Here is a 20732-nt window from a genome sequence, read left to right as displayed (position 1 = left end):
TCTTTCCTCTTCCTGTATCCATGTTTAATGCCTTCTGCACGTCCTTTCACCACAAAGACATTGGTGTACCTTGGGGTCCATCCTCAGTCCTCCCTTACCTGTGCTCTCTGTGCTATTTCATCTACTTTTTTTTTTTTTATTTTTTTTATTTTTTGGTCTTTTTGAGACAGGGTCTCCCTGTAGCCCCAGCTGTCCTGGAACTCACTATGTAGACCAGACTGGCCTTGAACTCACAGAGATCCACCTACCTCTGCCTCCCAAGTGCTGGGACTATAGGCGTGCGCCACCACGCCCGGCCCTCATCTACTTTATTAAAAAATCATTGTATTTGTTTATTGGGAGAAGGGGGCATGTGCTACAGCACATGTGCAGAGGTCAGAGAACAACTTGCAGGAGTCAGTTCTTCTCTTCTACCATGTGGGTTTCAGGGAATAAACTCCGGTCAACAGGCTTGGCAGCAGTCACCCTTACCCACAGAGCTACTCACCAACCCTGTTTCATCTCCTTCCATACCTCCAGCCAGTGACCCTCCATTGTCACCTCTGTGCTAACCCTAAACCCTAAATCTGCAGTTCAGTCTAGATTATTATAGAAGATATTGCTATCTTTTAGACACAGTCCCAAGTGCCTTATATTGTTTAAGCACATTGAATTCTCACAAACCTATGAGATGGGCCTCCACTTGAAAACAGAGGCACAGGAAAGTTTAGAACTTGCTCAGGGGCATATATCTAAGAGTGCAGATCCAAAATGGGAACTCAGGAAGAATTCTTCCATACCTAGCTGTAGATATCTATATGTATCTTAGGTAGTTCTAGCTGGGCCCTCAGGAATAATGTGCCCAAATTGAACTGGTCATCCTTACCCTAAACTGCCTCACATGTGGTACCCTTTGTCTTCTGACCTCTTAACCCATCCAGCTGTCCAGGTGGACCCTCGAACACCATGATCAGCATCCCTCAGGTCCTCTCCTCATTTAGTAATCTCCATTTGTTCCTCCCTAGAAGAATCTAAAATGTCATTGTGCTAAGAAGGAAAACTAAGTGTTTTGTGGGGTGGGTACTGTTGTTGTTTGAGACAGGGTTTCAGTATATAGCTAAGCCAAACACAAATGTATATAAACATGTACACATGCATATAAACTAGTGTGTGTGTGTGTGTGTGTGTGTGTGTGTGTGTGTGTGTGTGTGCAATGCAGTGTTGTAAGCTCCCTCCTTCACCCTTTTTGATTTGAAACTCTGTTACTCTAGCCCTTGGCTATGGGGTGTTTGGGGCATCACGGCTGTGGGGGTGGCAGGACTTTCTCTGACTTTGCCCCCTTAACTTTTGGCTTGGAGCCCTGTGCCTGTGAGAAGCATGAGCACTGTGGACTTGACTGAGAAGAGCAGTGTGGTCATCCCCCCTCCCGACTACCTGGAGTGCCTGTCCAGGGGAGCCACCACAGACAAGAGAGCAGATGCTGCCAAGACTACTTCCACCTTCAAAGGCCCAGTGTCCAGGTCAGATACTACATCCACATCTCCGGTGAGTGTTGACTGGAGGCCTCAGCTGTAGAGACTGGCTCTGCTCCTGGCTGATGGGGGATGAGGGCATCATTTTCTTTGTCCCTTTCAGTTCCCTTCATCCTCACAGAGCATATCCTCCCTAACTCTAAGCCTTCTTTCCTTTTTACTTTGTCTTGTCCAGGACAATGGACAGGTGACATCCTAGTTTTCTAGGTCTTATTGAGGCTTTCATCTTTTGTCTCAATTATAGTCTTTTACTCATCCAATCCCCTTCCTCTGCATTTTCTTCCATTTCCTCTTGTTTTCTGAAGGAGGGAGGGTAAGATTAAAACTGGGAATGTCTTCTCTCAAGAACGTACTTTGTAAAAGCCAATGTGCAAACACTGGATCTTTAATCCTAAACCACCCCTAAGGACAGTGGAGGGATTGAGTTCCTAGCTACTTCCTGGCCCTTGACATCTGCAGATGGAGCATCTGCAGAGCACCAGGCACACTCTGGGCTCTAGATAACAGGCCCTAGCTCCTTTGGAGCTTGTGTCCTAGACCTAGGAAGCAGATAATAAGCCAAAATAGGATAAAAGCCATGCTGAGAATGAAAACAAGGTGAGCTATAGTGGGGTAGTTAGGGTGACATGCCGGGTGGATGTGACAAGTTAGGTTTGCCCAGAGGTGGAGGGGATGAAAGAACACTGAGGTGAGATGGTTCTTTGTTTCTCTTATTTCTTTCTTCCTTTCTTGCTTGCTTGTGTGTGTGTGTGTGTGTGTGTGTGTGTAAGACAGTCTTACTATGTAACCCTGGCAGACCTGAAATTCACTATATAGACCAGGCTGGCCTTGAACTCACAGAGATCTGCCTGCCTCTGCTTTCTGAGTGCTGTGACTAAAGTATGTGGCAGCAGAGGTTCCTGGGGAGCAAGGGCAGCCCATTAGCAGCATTCCTGCTTCTGAGAATCAACCCCTCTGGCCTGAAGGAGGACAGGCAGCATGGAGAAGCATATATAACCATGGTCTTTCCAAAATGACGTTTTTTTTGGGGGGGGGTCTTTTTGAGACAGGGTCTCCCTGTAGCCCCAGCTGTCCTGGAACTCACTATGTAGACCAGGTTGGCCTCGAACTCACAAAGATCCACCTGCCTCTGCCTCCCAAGTCCTGGGACTAAAGGCGCGCGCCACCATGCCCAGCACCAAAATGACATTTAAACTGTGATGATGAGGAGCCATCATATCAGGAGTCCAGGGGAGATGTGTATGAGACAGAGAGCAGAAGACTTAAACACTGTGTGTGCTAGGCATACACAGGAAACAGCTAGGGGATGATAGGGTGGTGCTTGGTCAGGGGGACTTCCTATTCTCCTGATGTTTCTCTTCAATGTAAGTTATACAGTAGAAGAGGAGGAAAAGATGGAGAAAAGGAAGATGGCTGAGAAGACAGGGTGGGCCCAGGCACAGGATCCCACTGTGCACTCCTAGTATCCAGCCTGAGAGAAGGCAGGGCATGACATTGGCTTAGCCCAGGATGTCCTGTCTGGCTACTTCTGTGTTCTTGGTGATAAAGGAAGATCACCCAGCTGCTAAGGTGAGTTCAGGCATCAAGCAGGTTTGACAGAGCAGATGTGTAGAGTGAGAACATGTACACAGGGCAGGAGAGCAGAGCAGGAAACACCATTCACCCCTTAAAGTTGCTGGTTGTGATCTGAAATAGTCACTACGTTACTCAGTACTCATGTTCAGATGAGAAGTGCAGTCATGTGTAGCTTACTGATGGGATGCACTCTCAGAAACATGTCATTGGGGGTCTTGTGACTATGAAAACTGATGGGATATGTCCTAGCCTAGCCCAATGGTGAATACTATGGTATACACAATCTGTCATCACTCAGATGCCTCATGCATGACTGAATAGCTAGGGATTAACTCAGGTCATAATCCTGGGGAGGGGGATGGGGAGTTATGAGGGTGTGGCCATGGTTATCTGAGACTGAAGAATCCACACTGGCTAAGGAGCCAACCTGAGATGTGAATGGGATAGGGCAGCTGGGGATGTCTCCTTGAGTTGTGTAATTTCAGCACTGAGAAAATTGGAAGAAGCTGAAAAGTGAGGGACTGAAAGTAGGAAACAGTGCTGGACTCGGGAGGACAAGCAGCAGAAAGTGTGTTCAAGGCTGCAGTACAGCCAGATGTGGACAAAGCCAGATGGAACCAAAGCCTGTCCAGCTTGTGTTTGCCCCACCTTCCTCAGTGACCCTTCACCAGGGTACTACTGGTACCTGGAATAGCAGGTACAACGGAATCCATGCCTCTTTTCACTGCTTTTTTTTTTTTTTTTTTTAGCCACCCTGGTTTCCTTTCTTAAAAAATAATTTTAAGCTTATTTTAAATTATATATATATATATGGGGGGTGTACCACATGCATGCAGGTGCCTACGGAGTACAGAAGAGGCCATCAGATCCCTTGAACTGGACTTAACAGGTGGTCATGAGCCACCTAATGTGGGTACTAGAACTGAGCACAGGTCCTTTTTAAGAATAGTACATGTTGTTAGCTGCTGAGCCAGTTCTCCAGCCCTCAATGGGGTCCTTTCTTTAGTGTACATATACCCCCACCACTTCTCAATGGAAGTATGTAACTCCACAGTTTAACCCTGCAACAGAAACCAGTTTCAAAGTGGCTTTTGTTCAGCAGTATGTGGTGCACAGGTAGAGTCTGTCAGCTGTATAAAATTGGGTCCTCTATCAAAAGTGCCCCTGTTTTCTCATGAGTCTTGAGTGTCTTTGGGATGTAGACCTTCCTCTTCTGCCTCTTCCTCACTATAAGGCACAGGTTTTTTGTGGTGGTTGTTGTTATTTTGGGGTTCTTTTGGTTTTTGTTTTTAGACAGGGTCTTCCTGTAGCTCCAGCTGTCCTGGAACTGACTAGGTAGAGCAGGCTGGCCTTGAACTCAGAGATCCACCTGCCTCTGCCTCCCGAGTTCTGGTATTAAAGGCTTGCCTGGCTCATAAGGCATGTTTTGATCCAGGAAATGGAAGCTTCCGAAATCCTGCTCCACATTTCTTCAGCTTCCTCCTTGGACAGCATACTGTACCTCGTAATGTGTCTCATTCCAGGTTATTCCACGTCTGACTCCAAACCTTATTTTCACAAAAATGCCATGGTTCTTGAAAACAGAGAATGAAAGTTCTTTTTGGTTGAAGATAGTTTTTTATAAATGCACTGAGGAGGACTGTCATGAGTTCAAAGTCATCTTGGGCTACATAGTGTATCTCAAGCCAGCCTGGGCTGCAGGGTGAGACCTTATCTCAAAAAACCAAACAGGCCAAGCTTGGTGGCACACGCCTTTAATCCCAGCACTCTGTGAGATCTGCAGATGTGAGTTCAAGGACAGCCTGGTCTACATAGTGAGTTCCAGGACAGCTGGGGCTACAGGGAGACCCTGTCTCAAAAAGACCCCCCCCAAAAAAACCAAACCAAACAAGTACATGTCACAAATCTTAGAGAATAGCATATGGGGCCCATTGTCCATGTGTGGGCTGAGTCTATTGTGCTTTTGTTTTTTGTTTCAATTTGGGGGATGAGCTTCAAGTTTTTCTTACAGAAACTTCAAATACACACATGCAAATATAATAATGACCCCACTCCCAGCTTTAACAGTTATCAGTTCACTTACCAGCCTGTGTCCTCTCTACCTTGCCCAGTTTATAGCCAGTGCCAGACAATATGAAGATTGAAAAAAGAAAGTTCATTTTAAAATTATAATGACAAGACTAGTGTCATATCTTTTTAAATTGACAAATTTATGAACATAATCAAATAATCAGTTATAATTTCTGGTGGTGTCATTAAGATATTGTAAAATATTTATAAAGCCAGGTGTAGTGGCACATATCTGTAATCCTAGTACTCAGGAAGTAGAGACTGGAGGATCAGAAGTCCAAGGTGTGATCCTCAGTTACTTAGTGTCAAGGCCAGCCTAGACTAGAGAAACTGTCTTGAAAAATGGGTAGCTATAGAGATAGATGTGTAGTTTATATTATAGTCATTTGAATCTGGATCCAAATCAGCTCTAGACTTTGTAACTGGCTGAGAAGTTTCATGATGATCACCTAATTGTATAATATGTTTTAAGCAAAAACAAACAAACAAACGAAACACTGCCCAAGTCAGGCCTGATGACAGATGCCTATAATCTCAGCTCCTTGGAAGACTGAGGCAAAAGGATTGCAAGTTCAAGTCCAGACTATTTTAGAGACCTTTGTTTCAAAATAAAAAATAGCTCCCTGGTAGAGTCCTTGCCTAGCACATACAAGACCCTGAGCTACAGTAACAAAAACAGAACTCCCACACAGTGACAGCTGCCAGTTTGTTTGTTTGCTACTTTGCACTGCTGAGGATTGAACTCAGAGCTTTGTACTTGTTGAACATGTACACAACTGAGCTACATCCCCAGCCAGGTACCAAGTAAAAACTTGGGTTTTGTGGTGTTTTTAAAAGAGATTTCTGGGCTGGAGAGATGGCTCAGCGGTTAAGAACACTGGTTGTTCTTGCAGAAGACCTGGGTTCGAATCCCAGCACCCATATGGCAGCTAACAACTGTCCATAACTTCAGTTCTAGGGGATCCCATGGCCTCTTCTGTCCTCACGGGCATTACGACACAGGGGTGCACTTACCTACAGGCAGGCAATACACTCATACACATAAAAATAATAAAATATTTTTTTAAAAAAGATTTGTGTGTGTGTGTGTGTGTGTGTGTGTGTGTGTGCGCGCGCGCGCGCACACCTGCAGTGGCTGACAGAAGGCATCAGAACCTCTGGAGCTGGAGTTACAGGCACATGTGAGCTGCCCAACATGAGTTCTGGGAGTCAAACTCTGGTCCTCTGGAACAGCAGAAACTCCCTTACTGCTGAGCCATCTCTCTGGCCCCCAAAACTTATTTTTGTCTTCAGTATTTTTACCATATGGATCGAGAGGGATGACAGAGTAGTTCTCAATAGAATGAAGAAATTTAAATGTCATTAAAATCAATAATAATAACTTATTCCGCCAGGTGTCGTGGTGCACGCCTGTAGTCCCAGCACTTGGGAGGCAGAGGCAGGCGGATCTCTGTGAATTCAAGGCCAGCCTGGTCTACATAGTGAGTTCCAGGACAGCTGGGGCTACAGGGAGACCCTGTCTCAAAAAAATAAAATAAAATAACATTCCTTATTTAGCATTTTATAGATTAATAGGACCTAGCTTTCTTTTTTCTTTTTTTTTTTTTTTTTTTTTTTTTTTTTTGGTCTTTTTGAGACAGGGTCTCCCTGTAGCTCCAGCTGTCCTGGAACTCACTATGTAGACGAGACTGGCCTTGAGCTCACAGAGATCCGCCTAGTTCTGCCTCCTGAGTGCTGGGATTAAAGGCGTGTGCCACCACACTTTATTTTCAAACCTCTTATTTGGCTAAATTAAATAATAACCTATGGTCAGTATCAGGATGCTGAGTCAATGTGGTGGTCCATGCTTATAATCCCAACATTCAGGAGGGTGAGGCCTGAGGTACATAGTAAGACATGGTCTCAAAAAGGAGGGGGGGGTGCTGAAGAGATAGCTCAGTAGTTAAGAGCACTGACTGTTCTTGCAGAGGACCCAGGTTTGGTTCCCAGCACCCACATGGCGGCTAGCAATTGTAACTCCAGTTCCAAGGGATCCAATGCCCTCTTCTAACCTCCTGGGGCATTGCATGACACAGGTGCACTTATATACGTACAGGCAAATCTTCTTGAGATCTAGGCCAGCCTGGTCTACATAGTGAGTTCCAGGCAAGCTAGGGCTACAGGGAGACCCTGTCTCAAAAAGACTGAAAAAAAAGAAAGAAAAAATGGGGGGAGGGGGAAGGGAGGGAGGGAAAGGAGAAGGAAAAGAAAAAAGAAATCTGGCTTAAAGTGCTGAGAATGAAAATGGCAGGTAGTCTGAGGGTGGCGAACACACCTACCTGTTCACCCCAGAGCTGCAAGCACAAAACTTTCTCCCTTTACTGAAGGGCCTTACCTTGGGGTATGATTAGGTATTCTTTCTATGAGAGGTGGGTGACACCTCCCACCACAGAGATGAGAAGGGGTGATAGGAGCTTTTCCAGGGCTAGTGACTGTGGGTAGAGTCAGCATGGACTAGTTGCTGTTTGTCTTAACTCCTACAAGTCAGCTGTGCTCCTCTTATATTGGAAACATTCTTTGATGACTTGTATATTTTGCACTCCGTGTCTTTTTTTTCCTTTGAATTCTTTGGTTGTTTCATTGGTTGGTTGGATTTTGTTTTGGGAATTGTTTCAGTTTTTGAGACAGAGTCTCACATTAGGCCAGGCTGGTCTTAAACTTACTTAATGTAGTATATGCTGGCCTTGAACTCATAGTGAACCACCACGCTTGGTTCAAATATAACTTTAATACAATTTCTTCACCTAGATGTTAGCTATCTGTTAGGTATATTAAACACATGCTAAGATGAAGTTCCTTTTTTATTTATTAGACTTGTTCTTGGACATTGTCACACATATACATAGTGTATACTGACTACTCTAATACCCCTCCATCCCTTACTCACCCACACTCTCCCCATAAACCTCTCTCATGCCTTTTCCTTTTGTTTTGTGATTTAATGAAATTAAAGAGGGCCATCTGTGTAACATGGATTTGGAGCTGTCAGAGCCTGGTGGGCTCAGGAGTGGGTACACAACTAAAGAATGATTCCCCCGTCCCAGAATCTATCAACAGCCAAATGCTGAGAGGTAAATGTTTAAGGGCCCTTGAGCCCCACCCCCATCCCTTTCTTGACTGATTGTCATAGGTCTGGTCTTCTGTGAGCCCAGTTCAGATAACTATATAGTTGTTTTGAGTTAGTGATTGCAGTGGTTTTATCAAGTCTAGAGAATGGCATTTCTCAGCCCTTCACCCTATCTTCCGGTCTTACATACTTCCCACTCCCTCATCTGCCATGTTCCTTGAGAGGGAGTGGTATAAATGTCTCATTTAGGGCTGGGCTCACAGTGAAGTCCATGGAGCAGTCATGGCTACGAGTTTTTGTTAAAGCTTAAAATCCAAGTTTTATCAAAGTCCCTTTGTAAAACCTAAAATATTTAAAGATGCACTTTGGGGCTAGGGAGATAGCTTAGTGGTAGAACACTAGCCTAGCATGTACAAGACCCGAAGTTACATTCTCAACACCACACACACACACACACACACACACACACACACACACACACACACACACACACAATAATAGTAGTAGTAGTAGCAGTAGAAGTAATAGCAACAATAGCCCAGGGAGCTGGGATATAACTCGGTGGTAGAACAATTGACTAATATGTTTGAAGCCCTGGATTTGATCTGCCAGTACCGTTTTATAAAAACATGGTTTTTCTTTTCTTTTTTAAGACAAGATAACCTTGTAGCCCCAGCTGGCCTGGAATTTGCTATGTGGACCAGGCTGGCCTCAATCTCACAGAGATTTGCCTGCCTCTGCCTCCCAAGTGCTGGGATCAAAGGCATACACCAAAGCCAGGCATGGTGGTGCACAGGGGAGACCCTGTCTCAAAAAGACAAACAAAAAAAAGCAAAGGCATATGCCACCACTTGGCACTTTTTTTTAAGCTAGAAAAATATTAAAAGGAAAATATTAGCTGGGCGTGGTGACGCATGCCTTTAATCCCAGCACTCGGGAGGCAGAGGCAGGTGGATCTCTGTGAGTTCAAAGCCAGCCTGGTCTACATAGCGAGTTCCAGGACAGCTGGGGCTACAGGGAGACCCTGTCTCAAAAAAGACCAAAAAAAAAAAAAAAAAGGAAAATCTTAATTCCTTTATTTCCAGGATACTATTAACATTTAATTATATTTCCTTTGATATAGATTTAGATAAATATACTCTAGGTATATAAAGTATAATTAAGTATATAAATTTATTTATTTTTATATGTATGAGTGTTTTGCCAGCATGTATATATATGCACCACATGAGTGCAAATTGCCTGCAAAGGCCAGAAGGGAATGTCAAATCCTGTGGAACTGAAGTTAAGGATGGTTGTAAGCTGCTATGTGAGTGCTGAGAACTGAACCCAGGTCCTCTGCAAGAGGAGCCAGTGCTCTTAAGCACTGAGATCTCTCTCCAGCCCTAAATATCTATTTATAGATACATACTGTATTATTTATATAGATAAGATAGATAGATAGATACAGATGATAAATTAGATAGATAGATAGATAGATACATACATACATACATACATACATTCATACATACATACATACATTCATACATACGATATTGGAGATAGGGTCTCCCTGATCCCTAACTGGCCTGGAATTCACTGGCCTCCATCTCACAGAGATCCGCCTGCCTCTGCCTCCTGAGTGCTGGGATTAAAGGTGTGTGCCAGTATACCCAGCTCCTAAACTTGTTTTTATTTTTGGGTTTTGTTTTGTTTTGTTTTGAGTTAGGGTCTCCCTGTAGCCCCAGCTGGCCTAGAACTCACTATGTAGACCAGGCTTGCCTTGAACTCAGAGATCCACTTGCCTCGGCCTCCAGAGTGCTGGGATTGAAGATGTGAGCCACCATGCCCAACCTAAATTTGTATTTTTAATCTCCAGTCCCAACCTGCCACCAGTACATGTGGTGGGATCATAGCATTTTCTCCTGCCACAGCCAGCTGAGCAGCTTTTTCCTGGGCCCTGCCTGAGCTGCTGTGAGTAGGCCTGGCTACATATCTCAAGAGTGAAATGCAGTTGTAAAATCTCAAGCAGCAGTTGTCAGTATCTCCCCCGACCCCCACCCCCGCAACCCCAGGGGTTGGGGGGATGGGGGTGGGGGAGAGAGGGGCTGGGAGCTCCAACTGATAAGACCCATTCCACTGCATTCTCTGTGCTGTTTGCTGAGGGCCTGATAAGATACAGAATTGTTTTTCTGATCCTGAGGATAATAGAAAATACCAGCTAGTAAAAAGTCACTCAAATAATGGTTTGTAGCTCAGTTGGTAGAATGCTCCACGCCCTGGGTTCCATTCCCACATGTGCTCAGCACTCAGGAGGATCAGGAGTTCAGTCATCCTCAACTATACTGTGAGTTCAGAGTCAGTCAGGACTACAAGAAAAAAAAGAAAAAAAAAGGCTGAAGAGCAAGACTTAAGAGTCTTAAGCTTAAGCTTAATTTAGCTAGGCATGGTGGTACAGGCTTTTAATCCCACCACTCAGGAGGCAAAGGCAGGGCAGGTGGAGCTCTGTGAGTTCAAGGCCAGCCTGATCTACATACATAGTGGTTCCAGGCCAGCTGGGGCTTCAGGAAGACCCTGTCTCAAAAAGACATACATACATACATACATACATACATACATACATACATACATACATACATACATAGCAAGTTTAGCTCTTTCAGCCAGGGGTGGTACACCTTTAGTCCCAGCACTCGGGAGGCAGAGGCAGGCGGATTTCTGGGTTCAGGGCCAACCTGGTCTACATATCGAGTTCCAGGCCAGCTGGGACTACTGTCTCAAAAAGACAACAAAAAAAAGACTTGAGAGTTTCTTGCGTAGGCTTGGGGACTCCCAGCCATAATCCCACACTGAGGACAATCATTTTGCCTTAAAACAGACAAGGAAGCGGGCACTGACTTTTCTACATGAGAGCAAGAGGCTTCACTGCTACAGAGAGGGGAAATGATGGACTTGTAGTCCATTTCTACCACTCACAGAAAGCTCCTGATGTAGTATCTCAAGCTCCTATGCACACTACAGAATGGGAGGAAAACTGCCACTCTGTGTGTATATGCTTCCTCCCTGACACTGATCCTTCCCATTAGGCCACCACATTTCATTGCTACGGATTCAAATCAGGAGTCCTAGGAGCACAGCTAGGGGAGGCAAAGGGGCCACCTGCCATCAGCAACAGAATTAGTGCTGCTCCAAAGATGGCAAGTGCAAAACCATTTTTGGTTTTGTGCTTTGGTTTTTTGTTTTTTGAGAAAAGTTCTAGATATGTAGACCAGGCTGGCCATAAATTCAGAATCTGTCTCTTAAGTGTAAAGGTTATTACAGGCATGCTCCTCCATACCCAGCTGTAATGACTGTTCTTTTAAGTAGGTGTCTCACTCTGTGGCTTTCATCTCCTTGAGTATTAGGATTCAGCACAGTGCTAAAATGACCATCTTTAACAGGCCCTCCAGGCCCACTTGGCTTTCTCAGAGGGACCTGACTTGCCCTTCCTGGGTGAGGCCTTTGCTTCTATGACACTGTCTTCTAGGGTCCTAAGGAATAAACTGTGCTGGGTGGTTGAACTGGTAGGACCACCCTGTAAGTGGGTCAAGTGGTCCCCCCTTGAGGCTCTTGGCCCCGTGATGGACACCCCTCACAAAGGCCCTGTAGGTGGGAAAGATGACAGTGACCAGAGAGTAAGTGACCAGTGTGTCAGCAAACATCTACACAGGGCAGTTGGAGTTTCTGTATTCTTGGGGTAAGGGGCATCACAAGATGTGCCCTACTCTGCTGTTACAGCATGAATACAGACAGCCACTCTGCACTCATAATGGCCTGCTTGACCCCATGGACACCTGGGTTGACCTGAATCATTCCATCTTGTTCCATATGCTTAGGGACCAGCACCTTACTGTGTGCCAGATGATGTCACAGGATGGGTAGCAGACCCTGCCTACGTGCCATGGTGCCCCCACCATGTAGGGAAAGGGAAGGGAGGATATGTTTGAAGGCAGCAGTCAGTCTTGACCAGGAAATGGGAGGTGTGCATGCTGAGATGGTCAAAGGATGATGAGCTACTTTGAGGTCACCCTCATGAGCAACACCAAAATCTGGTCTATAAATTCAAGTGCTGCAGGAGAAGTGAGACCAGGGAGTTCTGCTGACAGTGTACTCCAAAGGAAAGCAGAATTTCAGACCACTGAAAAAACTCCAAACAGCAAAGGAGAAAGCTACCTGAGATTCCTGTGCAGATGTTTCCTGATTTGCTATGGGGTTATGCCCTGATAAACCAGTTGGAAGTTGAAAACTAACTTCATCCACCTAACCTGTGGTGCATCCTAGCTTATCAGGGCAGCACACTGTGGAGTACAGGATGTTTCTCACAGATGGTGTGGCTGACCAGGAGCTATGGCTCAGCGCTACCACCAGCATCCCAGGGAAGAGGACTGTATCACATATTACCAGCCCAAGAAAAGACCTACATCTAAAATTCACAGTACAGTTTCTAATGAATATGTATCACTTTCATACCATTGAAAAATCATTAAGCCAAACACCTTAAGTCAGGGACCTTCCTATGCTTGATTTTCAAGTAAACACTTGACTAAAGAATGATGCACACATACCCATGCAACACATATACACACAAAAATAGCACATAGAAAAGTGCATGTTATTTTTCTGGTTTTCTTTTTCTGAGACAGGATCTCATGTTTCCAAGACTGACCTCAACCTTACTATGTAGCCAAGAATAATTTTAAACTTCTGATCCTTCTACCTCCTCCTCCCCAGTGCTGGGAATACAGCCTGGCACCACCATGCCTAGTTTATGCAGTGCTGGGGCTGCAACCCAAGGCTTTCATGCATGCTATATAAGTACTCTTCCAACTAACTACATCTCCAGATTCTTTATTTTTTTTGGGGGGGGGGGTGTTGAGACAGGGTCTCACTATGTAGCCCAGGCTGGCCTGAAGCTCAAGATTCTTCTGCCTTAGCCTCCCAAGTACAGGGATTACAGGTGTTCCACACCACATCAGGCCTTATAGAAAAGTTTCCTGACGTAACTATATGGAATCAGCAGCAGATCAAGAAACAACATCCTCAGCTCCCCAGAACCCCAAGGCATGTCCCTTCTCCGGGGCCATGAGGTCTCATAGGGACCAAACCCTCCTGTCTGGATGGAAGTCAAGTGTCTGTCTCCTTCCTCATGGAGATGGTGCTTCTTTTGCTTTACTTTTAAGAATTTGCTGTGATTGTTTCTCTCAGACTTGGTGGGCTGAGCATCCAGGCATCCTAGCTCCTTAAAATGTCACAACTTGTTTTAAGAGGGTGCTCCCAGGCAGAGGGCTTTCAGTTTCCAATTTAGGAGAGAGCAGTCCTCCACAGAACCACACAGGTTTTGTCCAGAGGAGAGCAGAAGGAAGTGGATACTGATGGGAAGAGGCTACTTGGGGTAGGTGAGGTGGCCTGGGGCTGTAAGACTGCTCTTCCTGCTAACCTCTAGGCACAGAAGGCTCCTTCCAGACGGGCTGTTGCCTGGCTGGCTGCTTCAGGCGGCCCAGTCAAGCCAGCTCTTTGAACAATCAACAGGCCAGATCTTCTGACTTCTTTAAAAAGAAATAAATTGGCTCTTAATCATCGCATCATATGAAAGTTACATCAGAAATGACTGAGGCCTGCTGAGGAAGCTGAGTGCCCTGCAGGAAGAAATCACTCTTGTGACACTTCAAACCTGATTAGGATGTGCCAAACCAGGCAGTAGCTTCAGGCTTGTGATGAGAGGTAGACACTAGTTGTGCAGCAGATGACTGTGTTGACCCCAGGGAGCCAAGGTCTGAGGTCATAACCAAGATCCCTCCAGTTTATCTCTCGCTGGGATAGCCTGTCCATTTAGTATTCTGCAGATGCTGTGCTGTAGAAGTCACAGCCAAGGCCTGTGGCCTCAGAACTGGCACTGGGAAGGAGGCACTGTAAGTTTAGAGCCTCCCTATGCCCAAGACCTCTGGGAGGCCTGGGAAGCTTTCTGGAGACTTGAGGACAGCCTGGCCTGGCTCCTATGCATCAAATAACATTCTTCTGCCCTCTGCTGGATGGTGCTGGGCTAGCTCCAAATGCTTTGATTCCTCAGAGAAACTACAAGTTTTTTAGAATGTGAGAAAGGACAGATGTGTACCTGTCCCCAGCCAGCACTATCTGGAGATGTGCCAGAGGGAGGCAGTACCTATGTAACCTGCAGAGGCCTTCTTGAGGATTCCTGAAGTAAGGATCAAAGCTGAACTTAGTTCTTTTGTAGTTTTTAGTTTTTAGTGTGGGGATAAAACCCAGAGCCTCATGCAAGCTAGGTTGTGCTCTACCAAACCTTCCCACTCCCACCCCGCAGTCTCCAGGTGGCTGGCTCTAATAGTTGGCATCAGTCCCCAAAACCAATGAGGTTTTATTTTCACTTACTTTTTTGTGTGTCATCATTGGGGATGCCACTCTGAGAAAGGGAAGTCACCACAACTCTACAGGAGCCAGTCTATATTTCCCCTGGGTCTGCAGGTGTCTGCAAGTGTTTCCGTCTGTACTATGGCTGCTGTTCAGTTAATTCACTAAGATCTGAGTTTCTGGTTTAGGAGACAGTACTGCTCAGGATATCACATACTGATCTGTGTAGACACTACTGCCATGATTTTAATGAGGCACTTTACTTCATGTTTTCAACATTTCCTCTTGACCTTTTTTTTTTTTTTTTTTTTTTTTTTTTTTTTGATCTTTTTGAGACAGGGTCTCCCTGTAGTCCCAGTTGTCCTGGAACTCACTATGTAGACCAGGCTGGCTTTGAACTCACAGAGATCCGCCTGCCTCTGCCTCCTGAGTGCTGGGATTAAAGGCATGCACCACCATGCCCAGCTTGACCTATTCTTTCTAATGAATTTAGACACTAGGCAGTCTCAAAGTAAGGTCTCAGGGTGCTTTTAAATAGGAGTAGCTTTAAAGATTTATTTTTACTTATGTGTACATGTATGTTTGCTCACATGTATGCATGAGAAAGCTAGAAGAGGGTGTCAGGTCCTTTGGAGCTGGCGTTACTTGATGTGGTTGCTGGGATCCAAACTAGAGTCCTCTACAAGAGCAGCAAAGGCATTTAACCACTGAGCCATCTCTCCAGCCCGAGTGGCTTTAAACAGCTTAACTTTGCATGCCTTATGGATCTTATTTAAAGTGTCCAAATTTCACAAGCCTTCCATAATCTTCCTGTCTTCCCCAGAATGATGCAAATGGGACCGCAAAGCCGCCTTTTCTCAGGTATGTGTAACTCTAAAGGGGATGTGACCTTGCTCCTTGTTCCAAGAGTAGCCAGTAGCTTCCCCAGAGGGCCTTCATGGAGCTGGGGAAAACTGAAGCCACCTTTGCCATCACCATCAGCTTTAGACATTCTAGGGAATGGGGTGTATAGGGACAGAGTGGCATGATTCAGATGTAGCCCATGGCAGGGTGGCACTCCCATACCACCCCTTCCATCAGACTAAAGAGGACCAGCCTCTCACATGGCTTGCTCCCTAGGGAGAACTGCCAGGCACTTGTGTTGAGAAAAGGCAGTCCAGGATAGGTACAGAGTGGGAAGGTTTGAGTGAAAGCAAGAACTATGGTTAACAGAAGATCAAATTCCTGGGCTGGGGAGATGGCTCAGTGGTGAAGTCCTTGCTGCACAAGCATGAGGACCTGAGTTCAGATCCCTGATACCCACATAAAAACAGGGCATCAGTGTGCATCTGTACCCTGAGCGCTATGCAGTGTGGAGGGTCACAAATAGATACTGTGGGCTCAGTGACCAAGTCTAGCAGAAACGGCACACTCTACGCCTTAAAAAATAAAATAGTGATAGAGGAAGGCACTTGACAACCTCTGGCATATACACGCAATGTGCATAAATATGCACATAAAAATCAAATTCTTATCCTGGAGCAGTGTTTATATATATATTTTTTTGTTTTGTTTTGTTTTTCTTCCCCTTTTCCTCCACTACAGTGGAGAAAACCCCTTTGCTACTGTGAAACTTCGGCCAACAGTCACAAATGATCGATCAGCACCAATCATTCGATGAAGATGCCAAGGATACTGTGGATTTTGCTAACGCTGAGTTCTCACCTGCAAGATGATAGGTATACAATATACGCTGCTGGACATGCTGGGACTGTCAAAGCTTCCAAGGGTGCCTGATTTCAGTGAATCCTATTCGAGCAAATCAATGCATTCTCTCAGTTTAACATAGCTGGGTATACACATTTCTGTCTTTAAGATAAATGAATAACAACATAGTGGATAGCTCATTTAAAATATTTTCTTCTTTTTCTATTCCAAAAGAAAAAAAAAAAAAACAGTAAATTTGGTTCCAATTCTTACTCTTTGATTTTTTTTTTAAGGAAATAACCAGAATAAGGGATAGTCTATGACTTCATGCCTGTCTTCCTGTAGCTGAATGCGAATAAGACCAGAGCTTTACTCTATAAAGGCCTGTGCTCTTTAAGTAGCATTATGATGTTCGTCTAAAGAAAATACTATGCAAGTTTGCATCTTAGCATACAAATCCACTAAGCAACATAAATTATGAAACTATATTAAACATAATTTTTTTTTTTTTGGTCTTTTTGAGACAGGGTCTCCCCATAGCCCCAGCTGTCCTGGAACTCATTATGTAGACCAGGCTGGCCTTAAACTCACAGACATCTGCCTGCTTCTGCCTCCCGAGTGCTGGGATTAAAGGCGTGCGCCACCAAGCCCGGCTACATATAATTTTTTAACTGACAATTTTAAATTTTTGATTAAACAAATGTAGAGCTCTCAAAGATGGAGAGATCCCAACTGCTCCTGACTGACATGCTGCAGAGTGCAGAGTTTGCTGGCCCTCATTCACAGCCATATTTGACACTTGCAAAATTATCTCCAGGAGCTACTAAGCTCGGTGTTACAAGCTACCAGCGGGAGTGACCCTGGCCCATCCTAGTTGTCCACAAAGTGGCCTGGCACATCTGAGTGCTGTTTGCAACTCTTCCTAAGCTAGGGGGCCAAAGCTCTGTCCATTCCTTACTGGGAAACCTTCTGAGGTCCAAGGTTCTCTGTATTTGAATCAGGTACTGGCCTATAAATGGCAATTCTGGAGCCAAATGACCAGTGTTCAGGAGGGACAAGGCCTCTATTCTAGCCCAGCACCAACTTCTGCTCCGGCCTTTATACATAGCTCTAAGCCAGGATTGAAGTCTGTCCCTACCTGTCCAAGATTTAGACCTATTTTGGAATGGCAAATGATGACTAAAATCCCTACCACCACCACCACAACCCCATCCCCACCCCCACCCCAGTTATCACAGCTTCTTGATCTCACCAGAGACTGGTCCACCTTACATGAGACTTCAGTCTTTCCAGCTGGGCCAGGCAGTCCCTGGGGGTGGGGGTAGGGAGCAAACCTGATACCTCCATGAAGGGCTACTGGCCTGTGCTGACACCCTCACTAAACCATAAGGTCTGGGTCATGCCACATGCAGCCACATTGTATTGGGAGGTATTCCAGGCTGACAGGGAAAGTAGTTGTCAAATATCAAATATATTCCACTATTTTCCCCTACTATGACCAAAATGTAAGCGCAGCGTTAAGCTGGGAAGCCGTTTTCAGCAACGGAGAATGAGTGAGGTACAGACTTCAGAACTGTGAAGGAGAGTGGGGATAAGGACATCCCCTGAGTACAGAACAGGCCTGCAGAGTGGTACTGCATGCTCTCCAAGCGATGGGTTCCCCTCACAGGGTCACTTGCCTTGACTATGTCCCAGTTGGTCAGGACTGAGGGACTGAGGGTGTGCTCTGCAAATGCCAAGGTTAATGTCAATAATAAAGGAGAGTTTGAAAGATGTGTTCTTGCCATCAGTGATGCCTAAGGACCAGAAGATGGCCATAACTGGCCTTTGCATGCATGACATTTCCCATGACGTCACAGAGGGGCAATGTGCAAATATTAGGCAGGCAGAACCAGCTACAAAATGGTATGAATCTCATTTATTTAAAACAGTATTTCTCACCATTCTCAAACTGAAGACTGCAAAAAATAGAAGCAGTGCTTTGAGTTGCCCTTAGCCTCAGGGAGCAGGGTCGCTGCCTTCCACCTCTGCTCCCACTGCACATGTGTTACAAAACAGTCCTGAAGCTTAATCAAATAAAACTATTGTACACAACATTTACATTAGAAAAGATAGCTGGATGTAGGAAAGTTGGGTGTATTGTTCCCTTTAAGTAAAGACTGCTCCACAGTTGGGGCATCTTCGCTTCCTCAAAGCAAAGCAGCAGAGGAACCCAAAAGGAAACAGGACGATGGCCAAGAAGACGCCCAGGCAGGTGAAGCAGTATTCCAGGACACCAACCCTGCAGAGAGAGGGGCAGCCATGTTAGGACCGCACAGGCCCAGATTGATAGTCCACACACCACCCTCCCTGCGCTCAACCAGCACCATCTACACAGGACATCTGTGTGACCTTCAGGGAAGATGTGCCTGGGGCAGGCAGCCTCCCCCCTTCCAAAAGCCCTTGGTTGGAGAGCACAGAACTGACTGGAGCCAGTGCAAACTGCTACTTGAGCGAGTATCCTAGACAAATTCAAAGAAAACTTAGTTGAAAGCTATCAATCATTTCACATGGATGAAGGCAAGAGCTTTCCACCATCGCACATGCTTACAAAAAGGAGTGAAGTGGAGCTGGCAAGATGGCTCAGCAGTAAAGGTGTTTGTCACACAAGCCTGCTGACCTGAGCTCTATCCCTAGAACCCACATAAAGGTGGAAGGAGAGAACCAACTCCACAAAACTGCCCTCTGCCCTCATACCTCATACATACACAATAGAAAACAGTGAACTAAAGCAAATGCTAGTTTCTACAAAATTCATGCACCCCTGGAAAAACAGGATACCCCTGAAATGAAACATTCCTTAGAGTTTTTTATTTCTTTGTGGTGCTGGGGGTGACACCGAAGGCCTTGTTATCATCAGACAAGCATGCTACTTACTGAATTCTAGTCCCAGACCCAGAGTAGTTTATCAATACCCAAAGTTTCTTCCAACCCCTACAGAGAAAGCCCCCTGCCCACAAAAGTGATCATTTGAGTTTTTGTTGTTTTGGTGTGGAGTTACAAGTCTCAAGTCAGTCACATTCACATAATGTGTAGAAGGTCACCTGAGAAACAGAACCTCAAATCGTCCTATTCAAGAATCGTCCTATTCAAGCCAAGTCTAGCTGCAGCATGCATAATACGGAACACCAAGTCACCAGGGACCTCACCCAAACCCTGTGTAAGCACGAATACAGGTTCAGTGACCTGACAGCTCAGTCACAGGCCACCTTTCTCCCTATGTAGCCCAGGCTGGCCTGAAACTCTGGATCCTTCTGCCTCAGCCTCCTGAATATTGGAATTCTAGACCTGTGCTACCACCATACTTGGTTCAAGCGTCTTTTCAGAAATCTCAAAAGATGGGAAGAGATGTATGCACAACTACAAAGGCTACCTATGGAAAGTTCTAGACAGCTGAAATTAAAACAAGACCCACACAAGCATCACTTATACCCAAAAGACTCCCATGAGTGTTTCCCCAGACTTCAGGCTCTTCCCAGGGACCCCCATCTGTGCCTAGGCCCCTGTGCATACTGCTAGAACAGCAAAGGAACTGAGTCAGAGCCAAGACAACAAAACTGAAGGAGGGGCTGCTAAAGAGGCCTTGTCTAGGTGACAGCTGAACTGCTCTTCAAGGGGTGACGGGCAGGGGAAAGAGGACCCAGGGAGGCAGAGACAGCAAACTGTGGGCAGAGCCTTTCGATAACCCCTCAGCTGCTCTCACTGAGTAGGTGTGTGGGGTGGGAGCTTTCTATGCACTGCTTGGAGGAGGAACTGCACCCTTGCCTGGAGTCCCTCCCAGCTTCCTTCCCTAATCCTTCCCTGTGGTCTTAAACACTGTTAACCATGTTTTAGACCACATTGGCTACTGCTCCTCATGGAGAACAGGAAAGTCACAGCTTAAACAAAAGACCAAACAGGAACCAAGGGCTTTGTCAGGTGTGGTGGGCAGGATCCCAACACTTGGGAGAGCCCACGGCCCTGGCACCCTACTCCCCACTTTCCAAGACTGTGAACAAATAAACCTGGATATTCTAAGAGCCTGGTTTTCAACTGCTTAAATAACAAGTCAAACTCCATGCCAGCCTTCCAACACCCACTTAGGAAGAACCATTTGAAAAAGACCTAAGACTGAATTCTTGAGGAGGTCTGCATTTGTGTCCTTGGGAGAGCCCACGGCCCTGGCACCCTACTCCCCACTTTCCAAGACTGTGAACAAATAAACCTGGATATTCTAAGAGCCTGGTTTTCAACTGCTTAAATAACAAGTCAAACTCCATGCCAGCCTTCCAACACCCACTTAGGAAGAACCATTTGAAAAAGACCTAAGACTGAATTCTTGAGGAGGTCTGCATTTGTGTCAGTAAAGCTCTTACATG

General features: G+C 45.6%; 2 protein-coding genes across 3 annotated transcripts in view; one reads left to right on the top strand and one right to left on the bottom strand.

The window, feature by feature from the left end:
- Baiap2l1 (BAI1 associated protein 2 like 1) overlaps positions 1-18110 on the top strand; it is a 139103-nt gene extending 120993 nt beyond the window's left edge. Inside the window, exons 12-14 of one of the 2 annotated variants that reach the window (XM_008824024.3) lie at positions 1338-1524; positions 15473-15510; positions 16234-18110. In XM_008824024.3, the coding sequence (XP_008822246.2) occupies positions 1338-1524; positions 15473-15510; positions 16234-16309 (301 nt within the window). In that variant the 3' untranslated portion in view covers positions 16310-18110. The remainder of the gene's footprint in view (positions 1-1337; positions 1525-15472; positions 15511-16233) is intronic. The other variant, XM_029559114.1, reaches the window with a different exon arrangement.
- A 121-nt stretch (positions 18111-18231) lies between these two features.
- The window catches only part of Bri3 (brain protein I3), a 9898-nt gene continuing 7397 nt past the window's right edge, over positions 18232-20732 (bottom strand). Inside the window, exon 3 of the mRNA XM_008824023.3 lies at positions 18232-18616. Coding sequence (XP_008822245.1) covers positions 18484-18616 — 133 coding nt within the window. The 3' untranslated portion in view covers positions 18232-18483. The remainder of the gene's footprint in view (positions 18617-20732) is intronic.

This window comes from Nannospalax galili, unplaced genomic scaffold, assembly GCF_000622305.1.
Source record: "Nannospalax galili isolate Female #2095 unplaced genomic scaffold, S.galili_v1.0 scaffold809, whole genome shotgun sequence".
NCBI lineage: Eukaryota > Metazoa > Chordata > Mammalia > Rodentia > Spalacidae > Nannospalax > Nannospalax galili.
The sequence above is the reverse complement of the archived record's forward strand: the minus strand, read 5'-3'. Positions and strand labels throughout refer to the sequence as shown.